Source organism: Triticum aestivum, chromosome 4B, assembly GCF_018294505.1.
Source record: "Triticum aestivum cultivar Chinese Spring chromosome 4B, IWGSC CS RefSeq v2.1, whole genome shotgun sequence".
NCBI lineage: Eukaryota > Viridiplantae > Streptophyta > Magnoliopsida > Poales > Poaceae > Triticum > Triticum aestivum.
The window spans coordinates 385,480,915-385,495,888 of NC_057804.1; the positions used below are offsets into that span (position 1 = coordinate 385,480,915).

The window sequence follows — 14,974 nt, forward strand, 5'->3', positions numbered from 1 at the left end:
AAAGTTTTCAAACGAACTGGACAAATAAATAAAGTAAACGAAAAAATCGCGCGCGCCAGGTTTCGAAACTGCGACCTGCGGCACGCGGGCGTAGCGCGCTAGCCACCCGGCCAAAGGGCTGCTCGTGTTTCTATCCAGGCAGGACATTATTTTATACAATAGCCGAACGCTGGCCGGTAGTTGGGCCAACTAAGGCCTGTAATTGTTTTTTCGTTTCGCCTTTTACTGACGCGCGTGCTGGGCTCGTTCGCCCGGATTTCTTTTCTATTTATTTATCGTATTATGCTTTTTTTTTTTCTGGTTTTGGCTTATTTTTAGGTTTTTCTTTCTTTCTTCTTTTATTCACTGGGTTCGTTCTTCTTCTGTTTTTAACATACTTACTAAATATTTTTTTAGATAGGCTTCAATACATGATGTTTTCAAATACATGATGAACATGTTTTCGAATTTGTCCGGGCACCGATAAGGAGGAGGCACGGATGAACATGATCCGAGTGGACGAATCCAAGCCGGAGGTGACAGACACGCAACAAATGCACACCCAAATGTTGAACAATCAACAGACACGAAAGATCCTACCGTGCTAGGATGTTAAAGTGCTTGGCAACCGATTTGGAGGAGCCAACCGTACGGTGAAGAACTTGGCATGGACAGACATAAAATGAGGTTTTTTGCATGGACAGTCGGACTTGCAGCTTTTGGGATTGGACGTTTTTTGGCTGGGATTTATATTTGTTTGTTATTAAAACTACATATGCATGTCCAATGAAGGTAAATAGACCCGGAACGGACATTTGGTGTATAGGGTTGGTTGGACGACCGTCAACCTATCCACTCCAAACTGGCCCATTGTGGTTAATTTCATTGTGGTAGTGTCGCAGGCTTGCTTCTCTTGTTCTAAAAATCCATCCAAGGCACTACAATATAGAAGTAGCATTACAACAATCAATCCCACGGGACGGGTAGGACGAGTGGCGTCCACATCGTTGAGGCCGTTGGACCCGTCGCCATCCACCGTGACAGATGCGTGTTAAACCGCCGGAACCGAAGTACGGCTATGCACGTAGGCCATGAGCATGACCATGCACATCCCCTCGATGCTCCTCTCCTCCACCTCCTCTTCCCCGGCGCGCTTAGCAGCTGTGCCCGTGAGGAGCTTGCCGCGGCAGAGCGGGCATGTCGCCCCCGCCCACGCAGCCAGCCACCGGGCGAGGCAGCAGCGGTGGAACAGATGGTGGCACCTGAGCACCCTCACCTCGTCGCCCTCCTCCATGCCGCCCAGGCAGATCACGCAGCGTTCGCGCCCCGCTCCACGCTGCTCACCGCACCGCGCCACGGGTAGCTCCGTCGAGCACGCCGCCGGCCTCCGGGCATTCCTGCACGGACAGGCGGGACAACGCCGGACGTGCCCACCCGACGAGGCAGCGGATGGCCTCTGCGGCGGCGACGACCAAGAGGGAAAAGAGGTGCAGGAGTGTGGCGACGAGGCTTGGCATTGTGCTTATCGAGTTGTTGTTCTCTTCAAGTGTCAAGGAGTTAATTGCACAGAAGTACCACAATTCGGGCATCACATGCAGATTGGTACCACGATTGCTAATTTTTGCGTGTCAGTACCAACATTCGTCTAAATTTTTGCAAATCAGGCTAAAACGCGTATTTATACATATTGACAGTGTATCTGACAGTTGGGGCCCGTCTGTCAGGTGTCGACGTGGCATATTTTTTGCAAAATACCCCCTTGCTTTATACGTAATCACATAAATACCCTTTTTTTTTGCGGGAAAAATGTTAACCGTGAGAGAATTTTTTTTGCTCGGACTTGTTCGAAAGTTTTCAACGAACTGGACAAATAAATAAAGTAAACGAAAAAATCGCGCGCGCCAGGTTTTGAAACTGCGACCTGCGGCACGCGGGCGTAGCGCGCTAGCCACCCGGCCAAAGGGCTGCTCGTGTTTCTATCCAGGCAGGACATTATTTATACAATAGCCGAACGCTGGCCGGTAGTTGGGCCAACTAAGGCCTGTAATTGTTTTTTCGTTTCGCCTTTTACTGACGCGCGTGCTGGGCTCGTTCGCCCGGATTTCTTTTCTATTTATTTATCGTATTATGCTTTTTTTTTCTGGTTTTGGCTTATTTTTAGGTTTTTCTTTCTTTCTTCTTTTATTCACTGGGTTCGTTCTTCTTCTGTTTTTAACATACTTACTAAATATTTTTTTAGATAGGCTTCAATACATGATGTTTTCAAATACATGATGAACATGTTTTCGAATTTGTCCGGGCACCGATAAGGAGGAGGCACGGATGAACATGATCCGAGTGGACGAATCCAAGCCGGAGGTGACAGACACGCAACAAATGCACACCCAAATGTTGAACAATCAACAGACACGAAAGATCCTACCGTGCTAGGATGTTAAAGTGCTTGGCAACCGATTTGGAGGAGCCAACCGTACGGTGAAGAACTTGGCATGGACAGACATAAAATGAGGTTTTTGCATGGACAGTCGGACTTGCAGCTTTTGGGATTGGACGTTTTTTGGCTGGGATTTATATTTGTTTGTTATTAAAACTACATATGCATGTCCAATGAAGGTAAATAGACCCGGAACGGACATTTGGTGTATAGGGTTGGTTGGACGACCGTCAACCTATCCACTCCAAACTGGCCCATTGTGGTTAATTTCATTGTGGTAGTGTCGCAGGCTTGCTTCTCTTGTTCTAAAAATCCATCCAAGGCACTACAATATAGAAGTAGCATTACAACAATCAATCCCACGGGACGGGTAGGACGAGTGGCGTCCACATCGTTGAGGCCGTTGGACCCGTCGCCATCCACCGTGACAGATGCGTGTTAAACCGCCGGAACCGAAGTACGGCTATGCACGTAGGCCATGAGCATGACCATGCACATCCCCTCGATGCTCCTCTCCTCCACCTCCTCTTCCCCGGCGCGCTTAGCAGCTGTGCCCGTGAGGAGCTTGCCGCGGCAGAGCGGGCACGTCGCCCCCGCCCACGGCAGCCAGCCACCGGGCGAGGCAGCAGCGGTGGAACAGATGGTGGCACCTGAGCACCCTCACCTCGTCGCCCTCCTCCATGCCGCCCAGGCAGATCACGCAGCGTTCGCGCCCCGCTCCACGCTGCTCACCGCACCGCGCCACGGGTAGCTCCGTCGAGCACGCCGCCGCCTCCGGGCATTCCTGCACGGACAGGCGGGACAACGCCGGACGTGCCCACCCGACGAGGCAGCGGATGGCCTCTGCGGCGGCGACGACCAAGAGGGAAAAGAGGTGCAGGAGAGTGGCGACGAGGCTTGGCATTGTGCTTATCGAGTTGTTGTTCTCTTCAAGTGTCAAGGAGTTAATTGCACAGAAGTACCACAATTCGGGCATCACATGCAGATTGGTACCACGATTGCTAATTTTTGCGTGTCAGTACCAACATTCGTCTAAATTTTTGCAAATCAGGCTAAAACGCGTATTTATACATATTGACAGTGTATCTGACAGTTGGGGCCCGTCTGTCAGGTGTCGACGTGGCATATTTTTTGCAAATACCCCCTTGCTTTATACGTAATCACATAAATACCCATTTTTTTTGCGGGAAAAATGTTAACCGTGAGAGAATTTTTTTTGCTCGGACTTGTTCGAAAGTTTTCAACGAACTGGACAAATAAATAAAGTAAACGAAAAAATCGCGCGCGCCAGGTTTCGAAACTGCGACCTGCGGCACGCGGGCGTAGCGCGCTAGCCACCCGGCCAAAGGGCTGCTCGTGTTTCTATCCAGGCAGGACATTATTTATACAATAGCCGAACGCTGGCCGGTAGTTGGGCCAACTAAGGCCTGTAATTGTTTTTTCGTTTCGCCTTTTACTGACGCGCGTGCTGGGCTCGTTCGCCCGGATTTCTTTTCTATTTATTTATCGTATTATGCTTTTTTTTTCTGGTTTTGGCTTATTTTTAGGTTTTTCTTTCTTTCTTCATTTATTCACTGGGTTCGTTCTTCTTCTGTTTTTAACATACTTACTAAATATTTTTTTAGATAGGCTTCAATACATGATGTTTTCAAATACATGATGAACATGTTTCGAATTTGTCCGGGCACCGATAAGGAGGAGGCACGGATGAACATGATCCGAGTGGACGAATCCAAGCCGGAGGTGACAGACACGCAACAAATGCACACCCAAATGTTGAACAATCAACAGACACGAAAGATCCTACCGTGCTAGGATGTTAAAGTGCTTGGCAACCGATTTGGAGGAGCCAACCGTACGGTGAAGAACTTGGCATGGACAGACATAAAATGAGGTTTTTTGCATGGACAGTCGGACTTGCAGCTTTTGGGATTGGACGTTTTTTGGCTGGGATTTATATTTGTTTGTTATTAAAACTACATATGCATGTCCAATGAAGGTAAATAGACCCGGAACGGACATTTGGTGTATAGGGTTGGTTGGACGACCGTCAACCTATCCACTCCAAACTGGCCCATTGTGGTTAATTTCATTGTGGTAGTGTCGCAGGCTTGCTTCTCTTGTTCTAAAAATCCATCCAAGGCACTACAATATAGAAGTAGCATTACAACAATCAATCCCACGAGACGGGTAGGACGAGTGGCGTCCACATCGTTGAGGCCGTTGGACCCGTCGCCATCCACCGTGACAGATGCGTGTTAAACCGCCGGAACCGAAGTACGGCTATGCACGTAGGCCATGAGCATGACCATGCACATCCCCTCGATGCTCCTCTCCTCCACCTCCTCTTCCCCGGCGCGCTTAGCAGCTGTGCCCGTGAGGAGCTTGCCGCGGCAGAGCGGGCACGTCGCCCCCGCCCACGCAGCCAGCCACCGGGCGAGGCAGCAGCGGTGGAACAGATGGTGGCACCTGAGCACCCTCACCTCGTCGCCCTCCTCCATGCCGCCCAGGCAGATCACGCAGCGTTCGCGCCCCGCTCCACGCTGCTCACCGCACCGCGCCACGGGTAGCTCCGTCGAGCACGCCGCCGCCTCCGGGCATTCCTGCACGGACAGGCGGGACAACGCCGGACGTGCCCACCCGACGAGGCAGCGGATGGCCTCTGCGGCGGCGACGACCAAGAGGGAAAAGAGGTGCAGGAGAGTGGCGACGAGGCTTGGCATTGTGCTTATCGAGTTGTTGTTCTCTTCAAGTGTCAAGGAGTTAATTGCACAGAAGTACCACAATTCGGGCATCACATGCAGATTGGTACCACGATTGCTAATTTTTGCGTGTCAGTACCAACATTCGTCTAAATTTTTGCAAATCAGGCTAAAACGCGTATTTATACATATTGACAGTGTATCTGACAGTTGGGGCCCGTCTGTCAGGTGTCGACGTGGCATATTTTTTGCAAAATACCCCCTTGCTTTATACGTAATCACATAAATACCCATTTTTTTTGCGGGAAAAATGTTAACCGTGAGAGAATTTTTTTTGCTCGGACTTGTTCGAAAGTTTTCAACGAACTGGACAAATAAATAAAGTAAACGAAAAAATCGCGCGCGCCAGGTTTCAAAACTGCGACCTGCGGCACGCGGGCGTAGCGCGCTAGCCACCCGGCCAAAGGGCTGCTCGTGTTTCTATCCAGGCAGGACATTATTTATACAATAGCCGAACGCTGGCCGGTAGTTGGGCCAACTAAGGCCTGTAATTGTTTTTTCGTTTCGCCTTTTACTGACGCGCGTGCTGGGCTCGTTCGCCCGGATTTCTTTTCTATTTATTTATCGTATTATGCTTTTTTTTTCTGGTTTTGGCTTATTTTTAGGTTTTTCTTTCTTTCTTCTTTTATTCACTGGGTTCGTTCTTCTTCTGTTTTTAACATACTTACTAAATATTTTTTAGATAGGCTTCAATACATGATGTTTTCAAATACATGATGAACATGTTTTCAAATTTGTCCGGGCACCGATAAGGAGGAGGCACGGATGAACATGATCCGAGTGGACGAATCCAAGCCGGAGGTGACAGACACGCAACAAATGCACACCCAAATGTTGAACAATCAACAGACACGAAAGATCCTACCGTGCTAGGATGTTAAAGTGCTTGGCAACCGATTTGGAGGAGCCAACCGTACGGTGAAGAACTTGGCATGGACAGACATAAAATGAGGTTTTTTGCATGGACAGTCGGACTTGCAGCTTTTGGGATTGGACGTTTTTTGGCTGGGATTTATATTTGTTTGTTATTAAAACTACATATGCATGTCCAATGAAGGTAAATAGACCCGGAACGGACATTTGGTGTATAGGGTTGGTTGGACGACCGTCAACCTATCCACTCCAAACTGGCCCATTGTGGTTAATTTCATTGTGGTAGTGTCGCAGGCTTGCTTCTCTTGTTCTAAAAATCCATCCAAGGCACTACAATATAGAAGTAGCATTACAACAATCAATCCCACGGGACGGGTAGGACGAGTGGCGTCCACATCGTTGAGGCCGTTGGACCCGTCGCCATCCACCGTGACAGATGCGTGTTAAACCGCCGGAACCGAAGTACGGCTATGCACGTAGGCCATGAGCATGACCATGCACATCCCCTCGATGCTCCTCTCCTCCACCTCCTCTTCCCCGGCGCGCTTAGCAGCTGTGCCCGTGAGGAGCTTGCCGCGGCAGAGCGGGCACGTCGCCCCCGCCACGCAGCCAGCCACCGGGCGAGGCAGCAGCGGTGGAACAGATGGTGGCACCTGAGCACCCTCACCTCGTCGCCCTCCTCCATGCCGCCCAGGCAGATCACGCAGCGTTCGCGCCCCGCTCCACGCTGCTCACCGCACCGCGCCACGGGTAGCTCCGTCGAGCACGCCGCCGCCTCCGGGCATTCCTGCACGGACAGGCGGGACAACGCCGGACGTGCCCACCCGACGAGGCAGCGGATGGCCTCTGCGGCGGCGACGACCAAGAGGGAAAAGAGGTGCAGGAGAGTGGCGACGAGGCTTGGCATTGTGCTTATCGAGTTGTTGTTCTCTTCAAGTGTCAAGGAGTTAATTGCACAGAAGTACCACAATTCGGGCATCACATGCAGATTGGTACCACGATTGCTAATTTTTGCGTGTCAGTATCAACATTCGTCTAAATTTTTGCAAATCAGGCTAAAACGCGTATTTATACATATTGACAGTGTATCTGACAGTTGGGGCCCGTCTGTCAGGTGTCGACGTGGCATATTTTTTGCAAAATACCCCCTTGCTTTATACGTAATCACATAAATACCCATTTTTTTTGCGGGAAAAATGTTAACCGTGAGAGAATTTTTTTGCTCGGACTTGTTCGAAAGTTTTCAACGAACTGGACAAATAAATAAAGTAAACGAAAAAATCGCGCGCGCCAGGTTTCGAAACTGCGACCTGCGGCACGCGGGCGTAGCGCGCTAGCCACCCGGCCAAAGGGCTGCTCGTGTTTCTATCCAGGCAGGACATTATTTATACAATAGCCGAACGCTGGCCGGTAGTTGGGCCAACTAAGGCCTGTAATTGTTTTTTCGTTTCGCCTTTTACTGACGCGCGTGCTGGGCTCGTTCGCCCGGATTTCTTTTCTATTTATTATCGTATTATGCTTTTTTTTTCTGGTTTTGGCTTATTTTTTAGGTTTTTCTTTCTTTCTTCTTTTATTCACTGGGTTCGTTCTTCTTCTGTTTTTAACATACTTACTAAATATTTTTTTAGATAGGCTTCAATACATGATGTTTTCAAATACATGATGAACATGTTTTCGAATTTGTCCGGGCACCGATAAGGAGGAGGCACGGATGAACATGATCCGAGTGGACGAAATCCAAGCCGGAGGTGACAGACACGCAACAAATGCAACCCAAATGTTGAACAATCAACAGACACGAAAGATCCTACCGTGCTAGGATGTTAAAGTGCTTGGCAACCGATTTGGAGGAGCCAACCGTACGGTGAAGAACTTGGCATGGACAGACATAAAATGAGGTTTTTTGCATGGACAGTCGGACTTGCAGCTTTTGGGATTGGACCGTTTTTGGGCTGGGATTTATATTTGTTTGTTATTAAAACTACATATGCATGTCCAATGAAGGTAATAGACCGGAACGGACATTTGGTGTATAGGGTTGGTTGGCGACCGTCAACCTATCCACTCCAAACTGGCCCATTGTGGTTAATTTCCATTGTGGTAGTGTCGCAGGCTTGCTTCTCTTGTTCTAAAATCCATCCAAGGCACTACAATATAGAAGTAGCATTACAACAATCAATCCCACGGGACGGGTAGGACGAGTGGCGTCCACATCGTTGAGAGCCGTTGGGACCCGTCGCCATCCACCGTGACAGATGCGTGTTAAACCGCCGGAACCGAAGTACGGCTATGCACGTAGGCCATGAGCATGACCATGCACATCCCCTCGATGCTCCTCTCCTCCACCTCCTCTTCCCCGGCGCGCTTAGGCAGCTGTGCCCGTGAGGAGCTTGCCGCGCGCAGAGCGGGCACGTCGCCCCCGCCCACGCAGCCAGCCACCGGGCGAGGCAGCAGCGGTGGAACAGATGGTGGCACCTGAGCACCCTCACCTCGTCGCCCTCCTCCATGTCGCCCAGGCAGATCACGCAGCGTTCGCCGCCCGCTCCACGCTGCTCACCGCACCGCGCCACGGGTAAGCTCCGTCGAGCACGGCCGCCGCCTCCGGGCATTCCTGCACGGACAGGCGGGACAACGCCGGACGTGCCCACCCGACGAGGCAGCGGATGGCCTCTGCGGCGGCGACGACCAAGAGGGAAAAAGAGGTGCAGGAGAGTGGCGACGAGGCTTGGCATTGTGCTATCGAGTTGTTGTTCTTTCAAGTGTCAAGGAGTTAATTGCACAGAAGTACCACAATTCGGGCATCACATGCAGATTGGTACCACGATGCTATTTTTGCGTGTCAGTACCAACATTCGTCTAAATTTTTGCAAATCAGGCTAAAAGGCGTATTTATACATATGACAGTGTATCTGACAGTTGGGGCCCGTCTGTCAGGTGTCGACGTGGCATATTTTTTGCAAAATACCCCTTGCTTTATACGTAATCACATAAATACCCTTTTTTTTTGCGGGAAAAATGTTAACCGTGAGAGAATTTTTTTTGCTCGGACTTGTTCGAAAAGTTTTCAACGAACTGGACAAATAAATAAAGTAAACGAAAAAATCGCGCGCGCCAGGTTTGCGTAGCGCGCTAGCCACCCGGCCAAAGGGCTGCCTCGTGTTTTCTATCCAGGCAGGACATTATTTATACAATAGCCGAACGCTGGCCGGTAGTTGGGCCAACTAAGGCCTGTAATTGTTTTTTCGTTTCGCCTTTTACTGACGCGCGTGCTGGGCTCGTTCGCCCGGATTTCTTTTCTATTTATTTATCGTATTATGCTTTTTTTTTCTGGTTTTGGCTTATTTTTAGGTTTTTCTTTCTTTCTTCTTTTATTCACTGGGTTCGTTCTTCTTCTGTTTTTAACATACTTACTAAATATTTTTTTAGATAGGCTTCAATACATGATGTTTTCAAATACATGATGAACATGTTTTCGAATTTGCTATGAACATTATCTTAATGTACGCTGAGCACCTTTTCTGCGTATAGTGATCATTTTTTAATGCTTGATGAACTTTACTTTGCAAACAGTGAGCATTTTTTAATATATTGAACTTTCAGGTTGAACATTTTTTTAATGTATACGATGAATATTTTTGTAATTTAGGTTGAGCATTTTTAATATATACGGTGATCTTTTTGTAATATAGGTTGAACATTTTCTTAATACATGATGAATTTTTTTGACAATGTGTATTTGAGAAAATGTTCAGCATGTTTTAAAAACTTATTGCGTAAAATCATTCTAGCATTTCGAGAAACACATCAATTTTTTAATAAAAGGTTCACTGTTTTAGTGCACTAATATGTAATCGCAAAAAAAATACTAATATTATGATTAAAAAATAAGTGATTCAGGGCACGCAGCAGTGCTGGGCTCGGCCGCCGGCCCAGCGTGGCTACTATAATATAAAGGAGGACCCGCCTGTAACTTAACGTAAGCGTCGCTGTGGCCGGTGGCTAGCGCGCTACGCCCGCGTGCCGCAGGTCGCAGGTTCGAAACCTGGTGTGCGCGATTTTTCGTGTACTTTATTTATTTGTCCAGTTCGTTGAAAACTTTCGAACAAGTCCGAGCAAAAAAAATTCTCTCACGGTTAACATTTTTCTCGCAAAAATAACGGGTATTTATGTGATTACGTATAAAGCAAGGGGTTTTTTTGCAAAAAATATGCCACGTCGGCACCCGACAGACGGGCCCCAACTGTCAGATACACTGTCAGTACGTATAAATACGTGTTTTAGCCTGTTTTGGAAAAATTTGGACGAATGTTGGTACTGACACGCAAAAATTAGCAATCGTGGTACTAATCTGCATGTGATGCCCGAATTGTGGTACTTCTGTGCAATTAACTCAGTGTCAAGAGAAGCATCTTGGAGCAGCATATATTGTGTGTGAGAGCGAGCAACGCGGTTTCCTGTTTCAGTACACAGTAGTAACAGAGGGGCATGTTTTTCCTTGGGTACCTTTATATCGATTAAGGAGGGTAATCAAAGTAGATGCATTGCCAATGCATCTGTTATTATATTCACCCACTAATGACAATTGCAACCATACGGCCACACCAGCCACGTTGGCCGGTTTCACGTACATTGCACTCTACACTGAACCTGTCAGATAAGGGTCTGCACAGCATCACATATCTAGATCCCGGAGACCCAGGGTCTAATCATCAGATATTGTAATCCGGGGGGTTAGCTAAGACTGAAAGATCTGAAGAGACGTCTGCCCAAAAAGCCCTGTCAAATGTTCACACCATAGGCAGACCATCATGATATGGGAGGGCACACACCAGCAGGTTCATTCGGCTAGTGATGTACTCCCTCAGTAAAGAAATATAAAAGCGTTTAGATCACTAAGGTACTATGGACACGAACAAGGATCAAGCATGCAGACGTGAAGATCGTGATGCATCACAGAAATATAGGTAACACCGGTAACCAGAACTACTCCTTCCAGTATAATATAAGAGTATAGTGTCCAAAAGGGAGTACTAAACCAGTAAAATAGCAGACTGAATAGAAAGAACACAACACGCATCAATGAGACGATTCAGCTTCAAGTTTCTTGTCCATACATTCACAGCAGGATGGTTTTGCCAATTCCATAGATAGAGCAAATGCCAATTCTAATCATCAGATATTGTAATCCGGGGGGTTAGCTAAGACTGAAAGATCTGAAGAGACGTCTGCCCAAAAAGCCCTGTCAAATGTTCACACCATAGGCAGACCATCATGATATGGGAGGGCACACACCAGCAGGTTCATTCGGCTAGTGATGTACTCCCTCAGTAAAGAAATATAAAAGCGTTTAGATCACTAAGGTACTATGGACACGAACAAGGATCAAGCATGCAGACGTGAAGATCGTGATGCATCACAGAAATATAGGTAACACCGGTAACCAGAACTACTCCTTCCAGTATAATATAAGAGTATAGTGTCCAAAAGGGAGTACTAAACCAGTAAAATAGCAGACTGAATAGAAAGAACACAACACGCATCAATGAGACGATTCAGCTTCAAGTTTCTTGTCCATACATTCACAGCAGGATGGTTTTGCCAATTCCATAGATAGAGCAAATGTTCCTCGCACAAACTGTTATGTCAATTACAGGAATTATTCGATTGGGATGCAAAGGACATAGCTGCCATGAAGATTGACCGACAACCAAGAGCTTCTTTAGCCTGGGGGCCAGTTCATCTGCCTCCCTCCAAGGAGATGGACATGGATGTGGTAAACAGATTGACCTGCAAACATAGATATCAGGTCACTGATGGACAAGTCGGCACAAGAATAGGTGTTACCCCCGCAAAAAAGAAAAGGTGTTAAAAACCAATAGCACATTGAACTGGGGGCATACATCCACTAGGGCCATCATTGATGACAATACGGTAGCCATCTTCAAGTCCTTCCTGCTTTGCGATAACTTTTGCAGCGTAGAGGAGACAGCCAAGTATCTCTACATGCCTCTCTTCTGCCTGGAGAGATTATTACAAATGAAAACCATTTTCTCTCAAGCACATTAAATTCCAGGAAACTTTAATAGATCTACTATATGATGAGCGGTTGGATTAAATTGGAAAATTTAAACTGCAATCATGGATGAACAGTTCAACATTACCTTTGAAAGGCCGGTTAATCCATCCTTGACTTTGGGAATGATTACAATGTGGGTCGGAGCTTGAGGATTTATGTCTCTGAAAGCGAGGACCTGGAAAATGAACCCACAGATCAAATTTATTTTCAAGTATATGGTACAGTAGCAGATGCAATATAGAGAAGAAATAACAAAACTCAAGTGTTCAGCCAAAAACATAAGAACAGAAGACTGGACTTCAAAGATGTAAGTATTTTTAAGTATATAGCGTAAGGCCCTCCAAAGAATGTTAATGTCAAATTCATAGCAGGGCATGGATGCGTGGATCGACTGGCAGAACTAGAAATTTACGCTATTTTCCATTGGTCCATACCAATCTGCAAGTGAGTGAACATGGAGGGGGGCAACTAATTTTTTGGCATGCACTTATCATAAAACTCTGTGTATATGCTGTGTGTCTACATGGGGTCTGGGCATCTATGAGTAGCATAATGCATGGTCTCAGTGTAAATCATGGGTCCATTTATAGCAGTTACTCCATACTTTTATCTGAAATTAATAAAACTCAACAACTCCACGCAAAGGGAAGATTCAGATGTCAGGTAACCACTGAGGCTTAACTATATTGTGAATTCCAACCATTGGTTCGTGCAGTCCAAGAATGACTTGAACAACAGTAGTAAGTAGTAACATCGTCATATCCAATGATTAAAAAAAGTACTAATATGTGTGCGCTTAAGCATTCTTAGGCTCTAGCATTGCAACAGAACACCTAGCTTAGGTGCTGCTAGGCGTGCACTTATAATGAGCATGTATATGTGTGCGCTTGGGAAAGATAGGCGCCGGGTATACGCAAAACTAGGAATTTACGCCTACCAATTTTCTAACCATGATTATAGCTGAACTGCTACGTTGCCAAGCCCTCTAGTTCATTAACTAGATGAAACCGTCCTAGTTCCTAAAGCAACTGTATGTAATCCTTTATAACATAACTCTTAATACAACACAACCCAAGTTATTCAAGGGGTTATATGGCATGAATTGCATCTCTGCAATATTCTAACAAAACCCATTCTTCTCTAGTGAACTCAATGTATGTACATCCACTCTAGTTTCAATGCAGGATATTTCATTAATACTGATAGTCCAACCTTGCTGAGTCATCATCACTAAAATATTGTCCGTCCTAACTGACTATGGAAAAAGGCAAATAGTACTACACAATACCTTCTCATCCTCATACACCACTGTAGAAGGTATCTCCTTTTTGATGATCTTGTCAAATCTGCACATGCAATATATGTCAGAAATTGATGCACCTGCTCAAAGGCTTTGCTATACATAATTTAAATACTGACTCTTCACATCCTTTTAGGCATAGTTGATCTATTCAGCAAGCCAATTCTGTAACTGAGAAATAACTAGCACTAAGTGTCGATAACAGTACGATTCTCCCATTAACCCAGGGCATGTTCCTTACTCCTTCATTAACAAATTAGTAGCTAAACATGAAGCTACTGTTGTCAATTTTGAAGTTTTAGCAAATATTTCAGATTAGTTACAAAGATAATTACTATGAACATAAAAGCACAATACCAGCAGCGGTATAGTTCAACTGATGAAGCCAAAAGTAGACCACTGCTGCAAATCAGTAGCCAACACGGTGAACCATTTCGTTAACAAATGGCTTGCACTAATGTCCCATATAATTCTATTTCATTATTTGCCAGGCTCCGATTTGCACTCGGTTCTGCAAGTTACAAATATTCAAGTTGGTAACGGACTACGGCAACTATGAGTCATAACAGCATCACTGATGATCTCCCAGCAGTCCAGCAGCATACAATCATTGGGGAAACTTGGGGACAAGACTAGTTCACTGATGCTTCACTACCCATTTCAAATACTACTAATTCATCAGTCCCCGCACAATTACTCGAGACAGTAGTGACAAATCACAACATGTGAAACCACCAAAATCTGTAATGTCACGGCTTTTGCCAGCGAAGCGCAATCCGACAGATCGAGCAGTCAGCGTCGGAACAATTAAGATAGCGACGGATTGGTGCGGGCCTTGCGAGAGGAGGAGAGAGGGGTACAGGCTAGGGTCTCACATGGTGGGGTTGTCGTTGGGCACGGCGGCGAGCGCCGCGTCTTTCTCCGACGCCATCGATCGACCTCCTCGAGCACCTGGTTGGTGATGGTCGCCGCCCGGAGCTTGGTAGATGGTAGATAAAGAGCACGGGAGGCCGAAACCCTCGGTACCTGATCAATTTACTGCTTTGCCCTTCCGGTTTGGCTTCGGGGCCTTGGAGTGTGCCTGGACATCTCGGTCAACTCACAACAGCATTTCAGATTAGGACCTTGTTTACGCCGAGAGAACTAGAAAGCGGACAACTGGTATGCGCAACTACATTAGCATGACAGCTTTTCTCTTGCACTTCAAAATTCTATATACGGCAGAAGTAATAAGAAAGTAAAAAAGAACCCGAATGACAAGTCTCATACGTGTGGCAAGAAGTAACACAGCCCTAGCATTTTTACAACTAAAATTGCATCTGAAAAAAAAAGAAATCCAAAGAAACTAAAATTTGTCATCCAAACATAAAGTTGCCATCCTCACGGGAGAGGGAAGGAAGAAGGATCATGCAAAGAGTGGGGAGAAGAAGGGACATCACATGCTTATTCTTTTTGGTTATGCTAAGGGAGTAGATTTATTTTTTACAAAGGCTTGATTCTATATTAATTTGAAATGAAGTATCAAAGCAATAAAACACCCTCCGCAAAAA

General features: G+C 46.5%; 2 protein-coding genes and 2 pseudogenes across 2 annotated transcripts; all 4 read right to left on the bottom strand.

Moving 5' to 3' along the window:
- Window positions 1-1,030: 1,030 nt before the first annotated feature.
- LOC123090118 (E3 ubiquitin-protein ligase RNF181-like) lies at window positions 1,031-1,554 on the bottom strand (annotated as a pseudogene).
- Window positions 1,555-4,671: 3,117 nt separating this feature from the next.
- On the bottom strand, window positions 4,672-5,194 carry LOC123090119 (E3 ubiquitin-protein ligase RNF181-like; the record flags this gene model as incomplete). The annotated part of the gene is given in 2 exon segments (XM_044511566.1): window positions 4,672-5,016; window positions 5,054-5,194. Coding segments are annotated over 2 exon segments (486 nt in total), but the record flags the coding sequence as incomplete, so codon positions are not given.
- Window positions 5,195-6,491: 1,297 nt separating this feature from the next.
- On the bottom strand, window positions 6,492-8,657 carry LOC123090120 (E3 ubiquitin-protein ligase RNF43-like; annotated as a pseudogene).
- A 2,930-nt stretch (window positions 8,658-11,587) lies between these two features.
- Window positions 11,588-14,518, bottom strand: LOC123092273 (14 kDa zinc-binding protein). Its single transcript, XM_044513992.1, has 5 exons — window positions 14,300-14,518; window positions 13,413-13,470; window positions 12,210-12,299; window positions 11,949-12,066; window positions 11,588-11,835 (listed from the first exon to the last, which is right to left on the bottom strand). The coding sequence occupies exons 1-5, from the start codon at window positions 14,353-14,355 to the stop codon at window positions 11,768-11,770; spliced, it is 390 nt and encodes a 129-aa protein (XP_044369927.1). The 5' UTR covers window positions 14,356-14,518; the 3' UTR covers window positions 11,588-11,767.
- Window positions 14,519-14,974: the final 456 nt, after the last annotated feature.